Source organism: Aedes albopictus, chromosome 2, assembly GCF_035046485.1.
Source record: "Aedes albopictus strain Foshan chromosome 2, AalbF5, whole genome shotgun sequence".
NCBI lineage: Eukaryota > Metazoa > Arthropoda > Insecta > Diptera > Culicidae > Aedes > Aedes albopictus.
In genome coordinates, this window is record NC_085137.1 from 378767485 (window position 1) to 378790736 (window position 23252).

Sequence of the window (23252 nt, forward strand, 5' to 3'; positions counted from 1 at the left end):
AACCATCGTCCACACCGCGAAAATCGGGAGGCGGGTCACCACGTTATCAGGATGCCGGATAGCAACCCTATTAAAATGGTTCTTGAGAGCCATTTGAACGGTACAAGAAGATGTGATACGTCGTGACCGTGACCGAAGTGGGTCAATCAAGTGTAGGACGATTTGCGGACCTTTTGCAGAGTGCGCGACTGGAGACGCACAGCCATGGACCGAGTCGAATGGAGATGACTCCTACGTGCAGCAGAGAACCCACCGACGAACCGACGTGAAAGCTAAAACAAATAAATTCAAATTTGTTGTCCGCGACGCCATGATGAAAAATAAGCGAACACTACCGCTACCTCTATAACGGCCCGCGATGGTTTGGTAGCTCGACGTCGAACCCCCATGTGTTCATATAGGAAACGGTTCGCGTCTGCGCTGATTTGACAGAAGCGATCGCTCGCTTCGGTGGTCGACCGTTAAATTTGGGGGGGGGGGGCACTTTTGAATCACCACTGTCACGTCGGTTCGTCGGTGGAGAACCCTCCGGCCTTAGTCTAACCGGTAACGTAAGGTAAGATTATGACAGTACAGTACAGTGAACTCTTTTTTAATGCAGAAATTTCAGTTTTGAAGGAGAAAACTGCTTTTGAATTTTTAATGATGACGATTATGTCAATGACAAATCCTTCAACCATAACATGTCATATAAACTTCTGCGAATTTATACGCTCCAATTATGTGCATTATATGTCACACACTACTTTTTCGATCTGTGCCGTCTAAAAGTTACTTTTTCCAAGCATAGGTCAGTTTCACTTCATACGCTATGAATCACTTCATGTCGCTATGAATCAAAAGCAGCAGCAATTTCTGGATAAACCCCAGAATCATTCCCACGTCGAAAAAGCGGAGCATAAAATTGGCAAAAAAAACAAACAAATCCGAACAGCTTCGGCTATTTATACCTATGTTCCGTTCTCGGCTTCAACAATACCCTTATGACTCATGTATCTCACATTGGAACATATCCCCATTCGATCAGCGGCAGTCGGTGCCTTTCATTCCTGAGTATGAGCCCCACACCCGTATGAAGTTCTCTTGTTTCTCTACAGCAATAACAAACAAATCGTTTTTATTTTTCTCTCATGTTATTCTCTTTAATCATAGTTTTTCCACTTCACTTCCACACTGTTTCATTTTGTGTTCCTCTTACTGGTTTGGTTGGCATTGTTGTTGATTACCTTCCTAAATATGAACAGCATTGTTGTTTTAAAAGTATACAGAAGCGGTGTGAAATTATATACAAATTAGCCTCAATTCGACGAAAAACAAAAACGAAGATCTTCTAGTTGTTTTTTTTTCTCTTTGCTTCCCGCGCATCATATCTGCGGATGTGACTCGGTGTGATTTCCACTCGTTTTTCTTCTTAGGTTTCTTCCTTTTTTAGGGTGTTTGATCTTCTTGTTTTCTTGTTCCTCGGGTTGGGTCTTCGTTCGGTTCCAAACAGTAGTATTCGTTTGCTTACTTGCTTCTGTTCTTGTTCTTCTGCTTCGCACCATTCAACTTTTTTTTTGGTTGTTTCCAGTTCTCATTTTAATGTACTTGTTAAATTTCCTAGTTTTTTTTCCTTCATCCAGATTAATGCTTAGATATAGATTTTTTTGTTTTTAAGTATGTGTGGGTGAGTTTCTCTCATTTTATTTTGTTTCCTATTTGTTTAATATTAATCTACTCTTCCGTGGATCCGATTTGCAACAATTTTCAATCAGAGTAAATTCCTACTAATACATCGTATATATACTTTTTTGTTATTTTCTTTCTCTTATTTACTGAAACATAGGTAACAAACAGTTCTACAAACTAAAAAGTTCAGGACTGTGATTTTCTTTTTTTTTCTTTTGCTCTTGAACTCGATTATTTATATTTCACTTGTTTTTTTTTCTGTTTTCTGCTGTTAAATGGTAATTCGTTTCGCCTTAACACTCTACATTGTAGTTTAATGTGTAGTATTGATTTCCAATTTTAGTTGTTGTTTCTGTTGCTGTTAATGATTCGGCTTATGATAACGTATCTGTGTCTGTGTGTTTATGTTTGTCTTCTGTGTTTATTTTCCGTGAATGTGTATCCGTATGTTTGAATGTCAGTGTCTTGTGTAGTTCGCTAGTGTCTGTTTTTTGTTTCAATCTTATTAGTTTATTTGTAATGTGCGTGCCTGTCGATAGGCTTCGAGATTTTTTACCATGCACCGCTGTTTCCGTTTGGTAGGCTCCGTTTGTATTTATTACATTCGCGACAGTCAGAACGTACCTTACGAAGACGGTGCGCTGCTTGAACTATTTTTTTATTATTTTATACTGTAATTTTCGTTACAATATTTTTTTGTTTCTTATTCGATTCTGTGGCGGGGGCGATTGCTATTAAATGTTCATCCTTTTTTGTTTTTGTTTCTCATAATCCACTCGAGTGTTTTTCTTAGGTGTGTATGTATGTGTTTGACGTTTTAGCGTTTAAGTCTGATTTTTTTTTATTTCATTACCCTCTTCTTTCAGATAATGCTCAGTATAACATAAAGTAAACTGAACGGAAAAGTAAACGAAATACACCCATAATTGGTAATTCGGTGAACTCTGTTCATGCCTAGCCTTCTTTTATTATTATTTTCATTAATGCTTTGCTGTAGAATTAGATAACTGTACTTAACAATTTTTTCTCATTTTTTTCTTTTTTTTATAACTTTTTTTTTTTGTTTCAGCTACGGTACGATTTTCATTTTTTATTTGGTTTTCTGGTTTTTCTTGTGTTTTATTTTATGTAAATTTTTTATCTATTTTTCAGTTTCTTCTATAAAACACATTCAAGATTCTTTTTTCTGCTTTTGTTCTTTTCTTTATTTATCTAATATATTGTTATTTCCATGTCTCTTTCGCTATTATCGTGGGTTTCTAATTTCCGTTTGCTCACTTCGGTCAGTTGGAGGTTCTTGGAGCAGTCTGTGCCGTCCAGTTAAAGTTTACGTCACGTCAAACTGTCCAGTGTCGTCGAATGGTGTTCTGATCAGCTTAAATGTTTTAAGTGAGTATCCAGCATCTTCTGAATTTTTAATTTAAACAATCTACAAGTATTGCTAAAAAAATAGAGAAACCTAGTAATCAATCTCTGAGCTCGATTTTTTTTTCAATACAAAGCTTTTACTAATGATCTCTTTGAATTTAAGTAGACTTCAATAATCAAGCTCACAGACAAAATTTCGATATTCTATTAGGTTTCATCCTGGGATTTTTCAAGAGATTCGTCTTGCGATTTCTTTAGGGGTTTCTATCGCGATTTTTCTAAGACTCTTTCCCGAGATATTTCCAAGCATACCTCAAGAGGTTCCTTCCGGAATTCGTGTACGGATTCATCCATTGTATACTCCCGGAATTCTATCCAGGATTCCAGTAGAAATTTGTTCTGGAATTCTTCCATTATTTTTTTTAAATCCTCCTGGGTTTCCTGTACTGATTCTTCAGTGGATTCTTTCTGGGATTCCTTCTAGGATTCCTGTAAGAATACCTATCAGGATTTTTCTAGAGATTCCTCTCGGTATTCTTCTAGGACTTCCAGAAGAATTCCTCCCAGGATTTCTCCAGGTATGTCTCTTTAAAGTCTTGTAGGGAATCCTCTGTAGATTTCTCTTAGAATTTATTTTAACCGTTATGTGTCCGACAAACTTTTTGCTTTTTTTCTACACTGTGCTTTTAAAATGGGCGCTGGGTACCCGGCCACATAAGGGTTAAACATCCTCCTGGGTTTGTCGAAGAGATTCCTCTCGAACGAATTTCAGGACTATTTTCCAGAGTTCCTTTAGATATTCTTCACAGGATCCCCTCTGATGATGTCTCTTGATGCCGGTAGGAATCTCTCTCAAAATTTTTCTAGGAATCCCTCTCGGTATTTTTTTAGGACTTTAGGGCTCTAGAAATTATTCCGGGAGTTTCTCCAGAGATTCTCTTGGGACTCCTGAAGGGATTCCTTCCGGCATTCCTTCCAGGATTCCTCAAGAGATTCCTTCCAGAGATTTCTATTTGGTTTTCTACCAGGATTCCTGCATGATTCATCCAAGGAATTATATAAGGATTGCTCTAAGGATTCCTGTAGGGATTCCTCCAGGGTTTTTAAGATTTTTTTTTTCGTAATTCATCCAAGACTCCTACCCGACATATTAGGGATATCTATTAGAATATGATTTATGAATTATCTCCGAAACTCTTTCCAAGATTCCGGTTGGGATTCCTCCTGGGATTTTCTAGAGACTTCTCCCGGGATTTTTTCAGGACTTTCTTAAGAATTTTCTCACGGGATTCCTCTAAATAAGCTTCTCAAGATTCCTATAAGTATTCCTCGGCGGATTTCGTCTGTTAATTCTTTCAGAATTCCTGTATGGATTCATTCCAAGATACCTTTGGCAATTCTTCTCGGAATTTTTCCAACCCTCCGTCTTCGGGTTTCATTAGATATTTCTTCCGGGATACCTCCAGGGAAGCCAAATTCCAGCCCAGAAATTCATCTGGGGGTTTCTTCTGGGTATCTTTCAAAGATTCCTCCAGAAACCTCTCTAGGGATTTCTTTTGAGTTTCTTTCAGGACTTCCTACCGGGAATCCTGCAAATATTCTTCCCAGGATTTCTCCAGGGGTGCCTTTCGGGATTACTCAGTGGGGTTCTCTCGAGATTCCTATAGAAATTCCTCTGAGGATTCCTACCGGGATTCCTGTAGGGGTTGCCCTGTGGATTCCTGTCGAATTCCTCCAAGGATTCCTATATGAACTTCACTCGGGATTATATCAGAACTTCCTCCAAGGATTCAGAGATTCTTTCCTGGATCCCTTCAAAGACGCCTGTCGGGATTCCTCTGTGGATTTCTCCTGGGGATCCTGCAGGGATCCATTTTGGGGTTTTATAGAACTTCCTCCAAAGATTTCTTCCGGGATCACCTCTCGGGACTCCGTGGATTTTTTTCAGGAGTCCTGTTGGAGATCCTCCTGAGATTCTTGTATTTCTCTCCGGATTTTTTTACAAGTTGGTCTCCGGATTCTTCCAGGATTTCGTTCCGGGATTCCTTTAGAGATTTTTTCCAGGATTTTTTCATGGACGTCTTTCAGGACATTTCTGTGGATTCCTCGCGTGATTCCTGTAGGGATCTTTTTCTTCCTGTAGGAATCTCCAGAAATTCCTGAAGGGATGCTTCTCGGAATATCAGAAAAGATTCCTCTTTGGATTCTTTTCGTTATCTCTGTCAAAAACCTTCCTGGGATTTCTGTAGGAATTGCCCTGTGGATTCTTCTCAGGATTGTTCCTAAGATTATTATAGGAATTTCTCTAAAGAATCTTCCAGATTTCCCACCGAGATTCCTTTAGAGGTTATTCCAGAGTTTCTCCAAAGGCTGCCATTCAGGATTCCTCTGTGGATTATCCAAGGGATTCCTGCGCGGAAATCATTTAGGGTTATCTATCTTCCTGTAAAGATTTCCAGAGATTCCTCACGGGATGCTCCTCGGTATTCTTGATGCGATTCCTCTGTGGATTGATGTCGGGAATCCTCCAGGAATTGCTTTGGGGAATACTCTCGGGATTATTTCCAGGATTCTTCCAGGGATTTTTATAGGAATTTCTCTCGGACTACTTTCAGGATTTTTCTCCGGAGCTCTTTTTTGAAAATTTTCCCAGGGTTCCTTCAGGGATGTTTGTCTGGATTCCTATGTGAACTATTCACGAGATACCTGTAGAAATCTCTCTAGGGATTTTTCTGGGAATCCCTATCGGTATTCTTCTTGGACTTCCTCTAGAGATTCCTCACGGTGATTTCTCCAGGAATGAGTTTCGGAATTTCTTTCAGGATGCCTCTCTAGATTTTTATACTTGTTTTTCGTAGGATTATTCTAGAAATTCCTTTCAGAAACCTCTTATAGATTCTTCTTAGTTATGTTCCGGAGATTCATGGATTCTTCTGTGGATTCCGTGGAGGACTTTTTTGACTGGTTAATAGCTTGATTTTGTTCGTTTCCGGCTTACAGTCTTATGAATAACGTCGATTAGTTGATTATCATCGCCGACGTTTCGGTCCGGCTATTGGACCTTTCTCAGGACTCGATACACAAATCAACAAGTTGAAAGTTTTAATAAAAATTGAAAACTGTCAGGTTCGAAAGGGACTCTCCGTCTTGGTCATCCGGATAGGTGATACTAGTGATTCCCTCAATTTCCTAACCTCGGTAGGAGCCACTTGTTGATTTCTGTAGATATTCCTTTGTAGATTCTTCCTGTGGTCCCTGTACAGATTTCTATCGATATTCTCCCTGACCTGTTAGAGATTTCTTCAAAGATTTCAATGGTTATTTCACTTCGGATTCTTTCAGGACTACCTTCTGGGATCTCTCGGGATCCCTGTATTCGTCCTAGTGCCCCTTTAGGGATTGTTACAGGAACATCTCTTGTTACTCCGCAATGAATTTCCTCGCAGAATTTTTGAAGAGATTCCATCCGGGATTTCTCCTGTGAATCTTTTAGATATTCTTTCTGGAGGTCCTTCTGAAATTTCTATTGGAACTCATTCACAGATTTCTTCAAATGTGAATCTCTAAACTTCTCTACCTTCTGGAATACCTTCTGGAAGTTTTGTAGGGATACTTCCTGGGTATCCTCTCTCGATTTTCATCCGGGACTCCTCTCGACATTCTTTTATTATCATCCCGACACTCCCTCAAAGATACCTTTCATATTTTTTGTCTATGAGTTCTTCCCGGGGTTCCTTCAAATTAAAAAAAAAAATCTCCAGGAAATCTTCATGGGAGTCCATCCAGGACTGTTATTTGGAGTCCTTCCAGATTTTCGTCATTCCTTTCAGAAACTCCTCCTGAGATTTCTCTATGGATTAAACAATAAACAATTCACAATTTCATGTGAAAAACACAAATAAACATTAAAGTTTCCAAAAAAAAAAACTTGATTTGGTTTAGTCTCATTTCCACTGATCAGGCTTCCACTCCAAACTGAAAAGTAAACCTGTCCACTGTTCACAGTCGTAACGTCCAGTCCATCCAGTCTAACAAGTCGAAAAATTCCTGTAACGGTTGTTGTAACACGGCAGCTGATCTGATGATCTGAGTTCGTCGGAAAACAAAAGCCGTCATCTATTTTTGAACTGCAACCAGTTTGCCGGAAATCGGAACGGAAATTGGTGCGCAATGGTGATGCGTGTTGAGGTTAGGCGAAAAAGATTTGTGCTTTCTGATTCTCTTCGAGTTGTGTGTTGCTACTGGCTATGGCTAAAAGCTTTCCGAAATGTGTGTATGTGTGTGTTTGTGTGTTCTTGTGTGTATGTACGAGTGCGATCGCGAAATCGATTATTGCAAATCTGCGGGCGTCTTTTTCCTTTCCTCTGTTTTTGCTCTTTTCTCGCTGTGTCTTATTTGTGCTATGTTCTGTTTTTATTTCCACGTCGCCTTAGTGATAAGTTTATAAAGTGTTCTTAGATAGAGATATACTTGTTTTGTTTCTTTATATGTAATAGATTTGATTTCCTTTTTCGTTTTCTGTCTCTTGCATGTTGCATTAATGCCTTCTTTGTTCTGTTGTTTATTTTTTGCCTTTTAATTTATCGTCACTAGTAGAATAATTGCAATCAATTATTTTTTGTTTGTTTGTTGTTGTGTTCAATGTTTTCACCTTTTCGCAGGAAGAACGATTTCCACAACTTTCCTCCAATTTATTACTAAGTGCTAAGTAGTAGTTGTTGTTTCGAGTGTTTAAATGTACGTAAACTTCATGCTACGTGAACGTAGCATCGGATTTTCGGCGGTGAACTAAAACAGAAAGAGCTCGAAACAGTTTCTTTCAATATCGTCTACTGTACAATTATGACGTCTCGGATTCGAACGAGCTCTCGTGTTCGCTACTTTTCTTTGTTGTTCGTGTGATAAGGGAAAGAGATAGAGAGTGTCAATTGTGAGTGTTTGTGTTTGTGCTGTTGTCTTCTTTTATTGTTTATTCCTAAAAAATAGTACAAATTCAATCTATACACTCTAGGTTTGTTATTTTTTGTTTCAGTGTGGACCTAATCCTCCTGTGTTTTCCACTAATAATTCTTAGATTAACATCTGTTCTGCTCTGTTGGCATCTCTTTTCCCTTCTCATTCCGATTCGCTTCAGTTTTCAGATGCCTTTTAACGCTTTCTGATGTTAGGACGTCGTTCTACTTACTATTAACACTGTTAGTTTTTACTCTGCAATCTCTATAAAAATAAACATTCGAAAATATATGCATAATAAATAGACAAAAATCAAAACTCAACAATACCGCGCTTCTGGGCACTAGCAGTGTAAACTTAGGATCTCTCGAAAAAACTTTGGGTGGGTTTCCTCTGCTTAATTTTTGTTTATTTGTTTACCACTTGGCCTACACGATTAACATTACAACTTGGTGACGTCACTAGGGGTATGTTTCACTGTGTGTGTTTGTTTTGGATTCTCAACCATTCCGTTCGTTTTGTAGGTTATGGCTAAACGATGTCCTTTATTGTTTGTTGCTGCTTCTTCCTATGCCGTGTTCTCTCGTTAGCTTTATCTTTTGGTTTGTTTTCTCTTCTACGTTTCAGCTTTCGTTTTAAATCTCACATTTATGTAACAAATATTGATTATAATTTCATTTGTTTTAATTACTATTTAAATGCTAAAAATATGGCTTTTCGAACGTTAACAATTTTGTTTTTATTATTATTCTTTAGGTTCTCTTTTCCTTCTGTGCTACGGTCGCAACCGATGACCGGAGCAAGTTCCTTATATTGATGTTCTTCAGTAGATATTTCGTATGTTCTTCTGTTGGCTTGGGCCGAATGATTTGTTTCTATTCCTAGTCTGGTCCTGTCCAACTGCCGTCGAGATTGGGTTTTTGGATTTTAAAATGGCTCGAGATGGACCAATCGAAGGTCCCAGCCCTACACCATCGTTGGGCCCCACCAAGTTCGGCAGAGAAGGTTCGTGCCAGGAATTTGACTCGACAATTTACGACACAGCGATTTTCAAACATTATGACCGTTTATTCTAATTTCACTTTGTTCGATCTAAGGTTTACAATTTACGATAGGTTTGTAAGGGTGAGTGTTTGTGAAGAGTTGCCTTCTATGGATTTCTTCACGTGAGCCGATATTCGTGCAATCTGATCTCGCACGTTCGTACATCGGTCAAAAAGATGCATACACGATTTGATGACATTTTTGTTCACGGAAACGTGAAAGTGTTGGGGTTGTGAAAAACAACAGCATTTCAATCGGCTTGATGCGCTTTGTTTCTCAACAACGTGTATAAAAGTTAAGAAACTGTACTCTGTTATGTTTGTTTTGGCTTCTAATTCCCACTAGTGCATTTACCTTTCACGATTAAATAAGTAGAGTTTATTGGTGGATTTTTTCCTTGATTTGTTCACTAGATTTTACAAGTCCATTGAGGGAGGTCTAGATCTTCGTGTCTCCTCCTTACAGGTTTTCTCCCTCATATTATGCACACGTGTTCTTGGTATGTTCAACTAACAACGATTGTTGTAAAAATTGACGGACTAATTATAATAGCAGCGACTTCAATGTACTCAAAAACCGTGTTTTTCCTACTTTTTCCTGTCTCCACTTTACGCACTGTTTCACTGGTTCCGGTGTACTCTCCTTGTGCTTTCCAAAGCCGACATCAATTAATGGATCTCTATGATTTTAGCTCCGTCCAAACAATTCTCATCGTCATTACAATTGGCAGCGATAGAATTACCAAGAAATGTATCAAGCCAAACCTTTGCTCACGACGACCGCTCCGGCTCGATGTACATCTGTTTTGTTTTCACTGGTTTGGTTTCGGTTTGCTGTTGACTCCACTAAAATGCTCGAAAATAGTTTGAAACTTAACAACGGAAAAAATCGAACTCGAAAAATACTTGTTTGCTTACACGTGTTGTTTCAGCATCTTGTAAAAACTGCTTATTTTTGTTTATCTGTTGAACCTTTTCATGTCTTATCTTCTTCTACTGTTAGCTTTCGTTTACGTCTATTAGTTTTCTCACTTTACTTAACAATTAATAATTTCTTTAATATTTCACCTAAAATTGTCCATTTTCCGTTTATTATTCTCCCGCTCTTCCACGCCACCGCATACCACTAGCTCTGGGGTGCCACCTGCGATCGCTCCTCTTCTCTATGCATCGTCATCAAACCCCCCCTAGAACAAAGCCCAGGAAAAATCAACATCTTAAACACCCTCCTCGACCCCAAAACACAGCCAATTCCCGTCGTGAAAATTCTCAGTATAACTAGCACTCGCGACGGCACGCACACGACACGCTACTTTCCGCTGGAAATTTTGTTTGTTTTCCTTCCCAGCAACTGACACGGCCAAAGCGCGCGCGCAATGGACCCAATCCGCCAAACTCGGATCAATCCACGTCGTCGCGCCACAATTTCGCAGAACGATCAACCGAGTGGCACCCGGGAGCTCGCGAGAAGAGCGGCGGCAGCTGGGCATTACATTTTTGTGCTTCAATCTGTTAATCATCTGTTTTGTTTTGTGTTTGTTGATGTTTGCTGTTGCTGTTGTTGCTATCGGCTCCCGTTTCGATCGATCGCGGATTCGCACTGCAAATCGGACATTTTGATCGATCAACTCTCCTTCTGTTTCTTCTTCGGGCGTTTGTGCTTTTGCTTTCTTATTATTTGTTTATTTGATGTTACAATTCGGGGTTTTCTGTTGTTTCGTTTAACACTGAGTTGGTTTTTGTTTGTTTAGCTTTTTCTCGAGAAGTTCCTTTTTGTTGGGCGAATTTCGGTTTCGTGTTAGCGCGCTTGACGATGTGCCGTCGTCAAGTGTGTGTACCCAAGTGTGTGAGTGTTTCCGAGTGTGTAGTGATTGTGTGTTCATTCGACTGAACCGGTTAGCGCCCAAAGGTTTTGCCTTAACTATAACCCGGCCAGTTGAAGTAGGATCTTCGTCCATGCGACAAATTCGTCTAAAAATCGCAACCTCATCGTCCACGAATTATTAAAATAAACGTTATAAATCGACTTTATACTAGTTAGTTTAATAAGTGATGACGATGATGCTAGCGATGAAGCTGACGAGGACGCCACCGTCGCCGCCGTCGTCGTCGTTGTTACAGCGGCCACCGTCGATGCCGATGACGGTGCCACTGATGGAAAAGTAACAGCAGCATCTGGATTGCTGGATTGTTGCTGCTGTGGTTGTCGTTGAAGCAGAAGCTGCTGCGCTGATTTGCACTGTTCCGAAGGTGGTGACGGGGTTGTTGCGCTTGTTATACTCGGACACGTGGCTAATCGGGGCGGCAGCTCACTGTTGAACCGTAGCTCTTCGAGGAGATTCCTTCGTCTACTGCTGCTGCTACTGTCATCGAAGTTCATACTACTGCTGCTCCTACTGATGGCACTCGTGCTGTTGGCGAGTGAAGCCTTCCCACTAGTAGGACCATCATTTCTCATATCCGCCTCTGTGTGATCGTCTGCAGTATCGTCATCTTCGTCGTGTAGCAGCGGGTCACACCTTGCACAGACACCCGACTGGGGAATCGATCCACAGTAGTCGTAGCAGCACTCCGTCGGGCCACTATTGGACTTCAGCAATTGTTCGCCCGTTTCCTGAATGTTCAGATCTGAAAATATAAATTGACAAGAAGATTGTTAATTAGACATCACTCGACACTCGATCAGTTCGGACGAGTGTTAAGATTGTGATTAATCGTGAAGCCTGGTGCAAAACCCAAGTAAGCGGAATTTATGGAAATCCACAAAAGAGCGTCGTTCAGAAAACTGAGTTCCCTTCGGTGATCAACGATCGGAACATCCTGCCTATCAATCTCCGGGGGCCAATCCCGGTCCCGTGAATGCTCCTTTCAATCAGGTTTCCGTATTGTACGTCTAGGTGGGACAAACTCTAGGGAAAGGGGTTACGATTACTCAGCATCAACTGTCGGTCTTTCTTTTTTTAGTTTTAGTTAGTCCCAACCGGTTGACTCGACCTTTTATCTCCAACATCAACAACATCTTCCTATTAGGGGCTCAGCTTGGACCAATTCCCCGCAGTGTCCAATATTGGTTCTAGGGATAATCGGCTACAGCTGTCCCGACGGAACTGCAATCGAGTTGACCGAGTTCACCGATGACATCGACCACGAAGTTGTTAACAGGCAGGGATCGCTCAGGTGGGACTCATTACAGCTATAAAGGGCAGGGTTGAGGCAGCAGGGACAGTAGTCTAGGGGCCTGACGACCCCCCTCTGCGAGTTAGCCGTATAGTCTCTGGCTAAGATTAGGGCTACTAACCCCATTTCAAGGTGTCAAGCGACCCATGCCGAGGATTGAGTGATGGAGGAGTTGAAAAAGATGCTTGATAGAGTTAACGGAGCCTGTGTCGTTCCTTACCGCGTTAATGCAGGGCTCTGTTGTGGTGGAGCTTTTTTCCCGTGCTATTGATGGGATCAAACTTGAATTCTAAAAATCATACAATGTCATCATCTAGCGGTAGAAGCAGTGGCGAAGTTATCCCCTTCGCGAGAAACGGGTTGACTACACCCTAAAACCAAACAACACAGGCTTGTGTACAATGTACACAGATTTGTGTACTACTAGATCAGCCTCCACCCCTGTGTCAAATGTACACAGTCACCTTTCTGCCTCTAGCGCTGGTATGGGAGCAAAGTTCGTAACTAATTTTCTCTGAACGATGGCATGCATTATCAGGAATCGATCAATGCAAAAATAATTGTTAATTTTGTTTTCATGCCAGCGCTGGAGCCGGAAAAGTATCTGTGTACATTTGACACAGCGGTGAAGCTGATCTAGTAGTACACAAATCTGTGTAACTTCTGTAACCGTGTAGGTCTCCGTTAAGGAGAGCAGATGGAAGAGTAGGAAGCTGTGCACGTAGTGCCAGCGTCGGTAGTCCAATTCCTTGCTCTGCTAGTTGGTATTGGACGGAGCGTGCTTAATAAGGGCCTTAAACTAGAATCGAGATGGGATCTCTACGATGAAGATGGCTGTGCAGCAGCTTGACTCCATCATTGAGTTTGCGTCTCAAACATGGGCAAAACACCAAACCATGCCGCACCGGTGGCGAGTTTGCCCGTTAACATACCACTGTGTGTGTTCATTTCACCACCTTCGTTCAGCGTCTACTGGTCAACACGCAGTGCGACTGCCGAAACACTCGCGTCGGTGTCATAACTCGAGCCTCTATTTCGGCTCCGTATTTCAGTTTTGGTTGGACACGGAGGCCGAGTGTTTCCGATTGTATGAAACACCAAAGCAGTGAGCTCGGCTAAAGTGAGTATGGCTGCATCAGAGCCACTGGGTCAGAAGGGACGAGAAAGAACAACACACAAGGAGCCGCTAAGTACTTCACTCTCGTAGTCGACCAACAGCAATCGCAACTGGTTCCGGAGAATGAACGGCACCGAGCGTATGAACTCGCACGAGTGTTTTGCACAATCGGAAACACTCGACTCCGTGTTACCCGAAGCATACACGGAAAAATATTAAAACCCAAAGAGTAAGTTTTAAAAACTCAAATTTGGCTAAACTGCTTTTAGTTTTAACTCAAAGTTGGGTTGTTTTCTCCCTCGCCCCACCGCAATGTTGTCGAAAACAAAGAGAGAAGCACCGACGCATCCGCTGCTCTTCCGTGGAAGAAGCCAAATTTGAGTTTTCTTGAGTTAACCCAAATTTGCGTCATTTGAGGCCTCCGTTGGATGAAAATAACTTACCAGTGGGTTAATTTTTTTGCCGCTCTCAAACGAGCACTACTCACTCACCACTTTCGCTGTTTGACGCAAATTTGAGTTATTCCACGGAAGACCGGGATTGCGTCAAAACAACTTAAATTTGGGTTGATTTGTAGTTCCGTGTAAAACACCGTGCCAGTGCCTGAGCACCGCCACCGACACCGGTGTTGAGCCAGGCACGTTGCGTGTTCGTTCTGAAACACGAGAGCCAGGTGGTGGTTTGGCTTTGGCACCCACGGTGGTGTGTTTGAACATCGACTCCTCGTGCAGTGCAGTGTTTGGACTTGTCTGCCACGAAGTCTTACACACGCAGAACTCGATGTACACAGAGCAACGAGTAACTTTCACGCAGCGACCGAAAACACAAAAGAATGTTCACGCAGATTTGTGTAACACCGGATCAGCACATTTTTTGTGTTAATCCAGTCGTACACAAATATGAGTGAAAAATCTTTTGTCTTTTTGATCGCTGCGTGAAAGTTACTCGCGCGCTGTTTTGTTTCATTTAAGGGTGCATAAGTAAAGACCTCAACTTTTTGAAGTCTATTCTTTGATCGAAGTGACTGTAACTAACTGTAAGAATATATAAACGTACGTTTCGTTTCGATTTCAAAGACAATCTATTCAGTTCCACCTTACCCATCTAGATATTTACAGTACAAGGTTCTATAGCGATAGATTAAATTATATCTAGGGTCTTGTACCATTTGGGCAGGTGTATCTATATTGGGCACTTGCCGCTATTAGTCAATTTCAAACCGATTGATTTGAAATTTTGTATAGAGTTAGGCACGCACAGTATCTAACTCTGTACAAAAATTCAAATCAATCGGTTTGAAATTGACTTAGTTATAGCGGCAAGTGCCCAAAATAGGTACACCTGCCCAAATGGTACAAGACCCTACATATTATCGCCTATTTCGTCTTCTACTCCACAGTCAATAATACCACTCACACGGCACACATTGCGGGTATATGAACAAACAACAGTGCATACACTATTGTCTACGCGACCAGCGAACGATCCATTGTTCGCTCATTCCTATTCACATTAGGCTGATCCAAGTTTAGACGGGTCCAGAAAATTGATGATACAACAAACTTAACAGGCCCTAAGCTTCTGCAAGCAGGTCCTAATTAAACTTCGGAAAGCAATGATGGTGGCTGGCCAGGCAGGACCACGACTAACTCATGGCAACTGAATTAGTGGCAGAACCCGTGAAGTCGAAAGTTCCGAAGTCTACCTAGACGGAGACCTTCGCTTTAGCGGGTAGCCCCAAAACTGTGGTGGATGCGATTGCTTATGACAAGCAATCACAGAAGCGTGTGAAGCAGCCGTTAGGTGAGAAACCATCAGGCGACCCCCGCAAGGCTAGGGTCGGCAGTAAAGCTGCCGAGTTGGACTCTAAGCGGGCGTCCCGAAAAGATGGGAAAGCTGCGCCTGACAAAGCCGGTCCGTCCCGGATCGAAGGGAACAGGGGGTTGCGACCAGTTATTGGTACTCAGCAACCACAAGTTAGGGCGGGTCAGGGGGAGGAACAGAAGCTGACGATGAGAAGAGAGCCAGAGTGAGGGCTCTTACAGAGGAGGTAACTCCGAAGGTGAAAAACCTAGACCAGATTACTGACGCGGAAGAGCTCGTCACGACACTGCGGCAACAGCGCGAAGTGCACAAAGGGCCCAGCAGGGACGTAGGTAGTCTTTGGTACAGCTATGTGTGGCGGACGCTAACAACTATAAGGTTGCTAGGGGGCCGTCCATATGTATACCACGTGGACAACTTGTAGGGGGGAGGGGGTTCAAGAAAAGTCCACGCTTGTCCACGGAGAGGGGGGTAGGCGTTCGTCAAATGTCCACGTGGACAACATTGACATAAGAAATAAGAAACAAAGATTTACAAACGAAACTAAGATGAGAGAAAAGGGAAAATAGGAGAGATAGAGCAATGTGAACGAACAGGCGAAATACAAGAGTTCAGAAGTTTTGTGACTACCATCGAGTAAACACGTCTTTTTATTACATCTCTTGAAGACAGAAACTCTAGCACTTAGATATTTCAGAAACAAATTATATCGCATTATTGATGAGATTTTCTTCAATAACAGTTCTTTATATTTTATTTTATTATACATTGTTTTTTAGTTGGACGTGACTTCCCCAAGAAAAAAAATCATGGTATTGACTCATCGACTAATTTGTTTTAAATTATGACAACTTCTAATTACTTACTTTTTACATCGAGGAATAATCTGGAGATATAAAATAGAGTGTATACCATGCAAATATTGGTGCTTCAGTCAGAAAATTTCTGTGTGGATTTCTCGAAGTTTCATATCAAATTTTGTAAACTACTTCGAAGTTTCAAAATACATGTGAAGATTTGCAGGTTTATCTCAAACACTTTTTTGGAGCTTCCTTTAAAGGTTAAGATGTTTCCATAGGATATTGAGGTCTAAATCTCAGCAATATAATTTAGTTTCGATTATACTTTATGCATTTTTGAAAAGTTGCTGTAATTTTTGTTTTTGTAAGATACTGAGAAATATGATCTTATCTCAACAAAAATTTAAGAAAAAAATGTCTGGTCAAAAATTTAAGAAAAAATTGTCTTTGTCTTAACAAAACAAAACATTTTAAAAACACCATCTTCAACCAGAGATTGCACAGACTGAGCAATCTCTTACATTAGGCGATGGACACCACACGAAACACCCAATGATCCAGTGGGGAATTTTCCGTTTGACGAAAATTTTCCACCGACTGGAGCGGGAATCGAACCCACACTTCAACAAACATAAAGCTCAATTAAAAACAATGTTGAACATTTGTAGCTACATATTTTGTGCCTCTTTGAGAAAGACTTTAAAATGAAGTCACTAAAAAAGTTTTCTCACTGTATTTTTTTTCAACTTGTTTATATTTTACGTAAAGCTATAAAATATTTGTTATTCATAAAGTTATTAATTGTATTTAAGACAATGTTTACGAAGAAAAAAAAATAAAACATTATTAAAAAAAAAACTTTAAATTAACTTTTCCGTTTATTTTAGAAACATAAAAAAAAACATTTTTTCGGATGTCCACGTGGACATTGGGGGATGGGGGGAGGGTTCAATGAAAAGTCCACGCTTGTCCATGGGGTGGGGGGAGGGGGTCAAAAACCATGAATGTTCTGTCCACGTGGTATATGGATGGCCCCTAGAGCACAAATATGGTCGCCACAATGGCTGCTTTTCTTTACACTCAAAATTTATCGAGCACAAATCTAGATTATTGTCAAATAAACTGATCTAAACAGCTACTTGTTGAAGAGACGAACCAGCTCAGGGATGAAAGTCTCAAAAACAAAGGAAAAAAAAACTACTTGTTGCTTGCTTACTCGCACTGAATATCGAATAGCCAGAGCCGTAGCGTGCGGTTGGCCAGGTTGGCCCCCGCCAAGGGCGCCAGCTTCAGAGGGGCGCCGAAACGCGGGACTGTTACAGGTGGCGCGGATTTTGCGTTTCTCGCGGTTTTTGCGTTTCGCGCGGATTTGGCGCGTTTTTGCTAACTTCGGCGCGGTTTTTGCGGAAATGGTTTTTAAATGCACTTACATGAAATATATAGACATTGAGCTCGTCAACACAATCAGAAAAATAAAGAACATTTTCAAATTGAAGTTAGGTATGAATTTTTTTGATTTAGTAAAAATAATGTTAGTAGTCGCTAGTTGGGAGTGGTAGTTAGCTCAATTTCTGGAATACCTTAGTTAACTTGAAGTAGTTTCTGTCTTAACCCGGACATCAATTTTTGACTAAATTTTTCTATAATTTTTTTTGACGGAACTTATTTAGTTATGTCCGAGGTTCGAAAAACACTGATTCATGGCAATATTTGTGCAAAAAAAATCCTGTTATTTTTTTTTGTGGAATTTTCAAAAATACGTCACTGGAAACTTTGGTTAAAAATTTGATTGAATTTTGTAGTTAAATTAGTATTTGGAATTTCGTAAAGAAAATCATTGGTTTTGTAGACTGTGTTACTTGTAGAGCTTCTGTCGAATCGATTTTTGTTAAAAACTATGGTAAAATTATCCCAAAAATATGCAAACTTCTGTTGTCAGGGTAAAATTTATCTTTGATTTCCAATCGGTGCATTCGTTCAGAGGGGAGTAGCGACTAGACTGTTTCAGAAATTATAAATACACTTTGTTTATGAAATTAAATGAACTGTTCTAATGATTTTTACCAACTTCTTTCAGAGTATAGCATATTGTACTCCATATTTTTATATTTCCTTTAAATTGTCTTGATATTTTAAAGAACAGTCGAGTTTTCTAACAAATAACTTAATTTTTCAAATTTTCATTTGCACAAAGGTGTTTTTTAATGATTTCAACATTATTTGTCACTAAATACCAAAAATTTTCTAAGTTTTTATCACATTCGCTTTCTCAACAAGTTGTCTAAGGAATGCCTTGATCAAAATTTGGGAAAAAACGATAAAGGTATTTCCACAACATTTTTTCGGAGATCAAGTTTCTCATTTTTTAAGGTTTTATATGGAACTTAAGAACTACCACACAGTTTCTTTGCTTTCCTGAACGCATTTAATCTAAACAAACTTATTTTTGCAGCTCATTCGATCCTTCAGATGACAAAGCTTGTCATACCATAAAAACGAATGCAGTAAACAGTAATTAGGACATTCGTTTGCTTAACGTTTGTTGCTACTGGTGCTGTTGAGAAATTTGAAACAAAAATTTTTGTTTTGAGAAGGCCCGTAATGGTTGTTCTTGATCAAATATTCCAGTAAAAATTACTTTTACCAATCTAAAAATGTATTTTATTATCGATACAGCAATTTTTATTGTGTTTGGAAATTAAATATTTGATCTGTGAGATTTTTTTCTTTTCTACTATGCTACATTTTTTTAACCACTTTGTGCAACTTCAAATTTTGATCATCTAGTTTACAGAGCCCTATTTTTTAACTTTTACCAGAAACATCAAAAAAATTGGTTTTATTTGCTACGTTAGCATGTTTACTATAAGAGCTAGAAGAAACTTTTTTGGATAATGTACTCAAATTGAAATGGCAGGTTATCGTTAGTGTATTTATAATTTCTGAAACAGTCTATAGAACTTTTGGAGGATATTTTTAACTTGAAAACTTGAAGCTTTGTCATCCTATGAAGGACATTCTTGCTGAAATCTTTACTGAATTTCCAAGGCTGTGGTGTGTTTCTAATAAATTAATACCTTTTCACATACCTTTTTCTCAAAGGCAAGAACCAGTGAGTATTTTTTTAAACTTTCATTTCCCCAAAACAAATTTAATATTCTAGGAAATCCTTCAAAAATTCCACCAGGCATTTGTTTGGATTTTTTTTTCTTCAGAAAATCTATCAAAAAATATATCAGAAATTTATCTGGAAATTGTTTAAGAAACTCCTTCAGGGATTCTTAAGAACAAATTTCAAATCATAAATTTTTCTGAAGATTTTTCTTGAAATATCTCGAAGAAGTTTCTAAATTTCTTTAGAAATTCCTCCAGAGAGAAGGAAGTTTATTCAGAAATTAGTCAAAGGATTCTTCCCGATATTTTTCCTAGGAATTTATGAATAATCTTCCATAATTCTTCAGAGTTCCAAAATTTTATTTGGAATTCGTATAGTGATTCCTGAAAAAATATCTTTAAGGATTAGGTGCCTAGAAATCTTTCAATAGATTTTATCAGTAATTCCTCCATGGATTTTCTGGAAAATACTACAAAGGTTCCATTAGAAATCCCAAGAATTCTTTTAAAAGTTCTTCCAGTCTTCTATGGAATTCTTTAGAAATTCGACCAGAGTTTCCTTTAGAAAGCCATTTATAGATTCCTTTGTAAAGAAAATCTATTACATCGATCGGAAAAAACTTCCATTGATACCTTCAGAAATTATTCCATGCTCACCAGGGATTGCTCCATATATTTCTGGTAGAATTCCGGTAGAAACCTCCCATGAATTTCCGTATTAACTACTCCAAAACATCATAAATTTGGAATTCATTCAGGAATTTCTCCAGGTATTTTGTTGGAAAATCTGCTATTGATCCCATCCAAAAAAATTCTTAAGGTTTATTTTGGAAGCCTTCCGTGGATTCTTTCAGAACTTCTTCCTGGGGTTTCTTCATAAAATCTTCTAGGGATTTGCTTTAAATTCCCCAAAGATTCTTCAGGAAACCTTCTCAGAGATTCTTTCCAAGTTTTCTTTCAGAAATTCTTCCAAATTTAAACATTCCGTCAAGTAATTCTTCACGAACAGCTGCTGCAATTCCTTCAAGAGTTAGTTCATGAATTCCATTTGAAATTCTTGCTGAAATTTCTCCCGGATTTTCATCAAGTATTCCTCCAGAAATTTCTGCAGGAATTCCTTCAGTCATTCTAGCATTATCAATTCTCGTGATTCCAGCGGGAAATTATGCATAATTTATGTTATAAATCTGTAATGTTCGTAATTATACTCGTATAAAAGAAATCAACTTCGGAAAATTGTTGAGTGACTCCCATTGAAATTCCTAAAAAAAATACACGAATGAAAAACATTATAGGAAAACAAAAAAAAAAAAACGAGTGGAATTTGTTTCTTAGAAACACTAAGTGCAACTTTTAAAGAAACTTTGAAAAACAAAATGAATAACTACAAACTTATCAAATTAACAATGTCGCGGGGCGCCAACCTGGATGCTTGCCAAGGGCGCCATGCGACCACGCTACGGCTCTGCGAGTAGCATTTTCAGAACAAGGTATTTGTAGGATTTTCGGCTTGTGCTCTTGAAAATACGAGGCAGAATTCGTTGTTTAGAAAGAGAACGCTAATGACCTTCATGTTAAAGTAGGGAAGCCCATGCTGGGCTGAACAGCATGTTATTTACGCCATACCATTAGGGGTTGGCTTCAGGTGTCTGGAACCAGGACATGGGACTGCAAATGTCCAATTCATGGGACTTCAAAGGCCCTGACAAGAGCAAGCTATGTAGGTAATGTTGCGCTGAAGGCCATAAGGCACAAGGCTGCCCAAGTCCACCCAAGTATTTGATTTATTTCGGGAAATCCGCGAACAGCAAACGCCCAACGGGAGGCCCAAGATGCCTGGCCTTCAGAAAAGCCACTGCTGACAAATCACAGTGCAAGTAACGTAGCCGAATCTCAACCACTGTGACACAGCCAAGAAACGGTTCTGTCAGGCGGTTTCTGATTCTGAGTGCAGGACAGATATCGCCATAATAGCGAGTACCTGCCTGCAACGGCATTTGGGTTTCGGATGGGTCCAGAAAAATGGCGGCGATATGGACGACGGATTAATATCCTGTCCATACCTATGTATGAGAGCTTCGTGGTCGCCAAAGTGAACGGGGTATTTCTCTGTGGCTGTTATGCGCCTCCGCGGTGATCAATCGAGCAGCTCACGTAGATGCTGGACTGTATGACGACCGTGTTGACAGGGCGAAGGCCGGTGGTAATAGCGGGTAACTTTAATGCCTGGGCCGTGGAATGGGGAAGCCGTTTCAAGAATCAGCGGGGTGCCTCCCGCTAGAGGCACTGGTTATTCTAGATGTCGACCTGGCTCATGTCGGTACCAAAAGTACGTTTATTCGAAACGGAGCGGAGTCGATTATCGACGTTACTTTTCGTAGTACATGCCCAACTAGAAGTTCGAACTGGAGGGTAGACGATGGCTACACTCACAGCGATCACCTAGCGGTTTGCTACAGTATCGACTACATCAACAACAGCAAGCAGCGGGTAGAGGTGACTAGATCAAGGCCAAGCCCTCGTAGGTGGAAAACATCATACTTCAACGACGAGGTATTTAGGGAGGCGCTCCACCGCTGAATTGCACTGCTAAATCATATTTACAACTTTGACATGGTGAAATTTTAGATATATTGTTACGAAACTTATAAGAGACAAACATGATTGGAAAATCTCGAAAATAATCAATCAATACTCACCTCGACAGAGAAACGTCGGCTCGCCGGCGTACTGGGTGGGTAACGCTGGCGCCCGGTCACCCGGCAGCATATACGGACACTTTTGCTCCACGGTTTGACATACATCTAGACACGGTCGTATTCGTACTCGTTGCGTTTTTCGGCGCGAGCTGCAATGAATCACGGAAAGAAACAGAAAGGTCAATGGTTAAACACTTTGAACTGGTGGTGGTGGCGGTGAGGTGTGTGATAAACATCTCAGTGGAAGCAACCTAGGATAGTAAGACGCTGCGCTGTTGAATTGAATATTGCTGCCAGTTTTGGTAGGGCTGTTTATACAAGCGATGAGTGGACATGATTACGAATGGTAATGACTACCAGTAAAACTTAAGCCATTGGAAGCATGGTCTGGGCTCGTCCTCGCTGATCGTCCCGTGCCCGTATTATGTCTTAATAATGTGTCCCGAGCAGCTGAGAGGAAATTTAATTCGGCGCCGTAAAAAAGCGGCAGATCATTATTCTGCTTTATTGCAAAAGTTGTTCTTGGTTCGTGTGCTGCGCGCGTTTGGCCCTACGACCAAAGGTGGATTCTACCCCATAGTTTTCATCAGGACTGCTGTATTAAGAACATTTCTGGTTAAACAAAAGTTCCCTAGTTTCTCTGCTGCTGTAGTTGAACGTTCTCCAAGTCTGTTGAATAATTTATCGTTTCCCTTGGCGAAGCGATGCTCTCCAATGCTCAGCGGTACTGAAACTTGACAAGCTTCCGTTCATCCTATCTGTTCTAATTGATTCGTTAGAATAGCTAGCTTTACCACTCAATAAACACTCCATTTCGCTCCAATGTGCAACAGCAAAAGGGCTACTGCTGCTAGCTCCGACCGGCGGCGATGGGCACTTCATTTCAACAGGGCCGTTACAAGGGATTGAAGTGTAATCCTTACCGTATCATTTAGGTATCATCATTTACAAAGCTATGCCTCTGCACGATCCTCCAATTCTGCTCATGTTATCGACCACCCTCATCTCCGAAGAGGCTGTACCATAACCAGTCAGTCAGTGGTGGACAACGCACTAATTTATTCATTCGTGTGAAATTGGCGAGAAAAAAAAAATGACTCCCTTTCGTATCTCCATCCACCACAGGGAGCATGGAATCTGGTTGTACGTACGCAACGCATAGATACCGACATATGGGAGTGAGGGTTGGGTCGTTTGTCTGTTGGCAAGTCCAGAAGTCCAATTCAGATTCGGTTCGATACGCCGTCGAGGAGCTCCAGCTTGAGTGCTTATTAATTTGCCCTGATCTATTATTTATCAGCATTTGCCCCAGACTGCCTGTGTGCTTGTGTGTTCGTCTGTTCTGCACCCAACAGGCATGTTAGGCTACCTATGGGTTTGCATAAGGGTGAACGGGAGCCGTGCAGGAACCGTACCACAAAGACAGAATCGCTTTACTATATCCATTCGTCTAATCAATTAGGCTTCCAGCTTCTTGAGTAATTTTGCT

The 23252-nt window shown here is 40.5% G+C and overlaps 1 protein-coding gene across 1 annotated transcript in view; it reads right to left on the minus strand.

Annotated features, from left to right (window-relative positions):
- Positions 1-1118: 1118 nt before the first annotated feature.
- The window catches only part of LOC109423124 (mucin-5AC), a 232087-nt gene continuing 209953 nt past the window's right edge, over positions 1119-23252 (minus strand). Inside the window, exons 4-5 of the mRNA XM_019698034.3 lie at positions 21764-21912; positions 1119-11660 (exon numbers count right to left, since the gene is read on the minus strand). Coding sequence (XP_019553579.3) covers positions 10954-11660; positions 21764-21912 — 856 coding nt within the window. The 3' untranslated portion in view covers positions 1119-10953. The remainder of the gene's footprint in view (positions 11661-21763; positions 21913-23252) is intronic.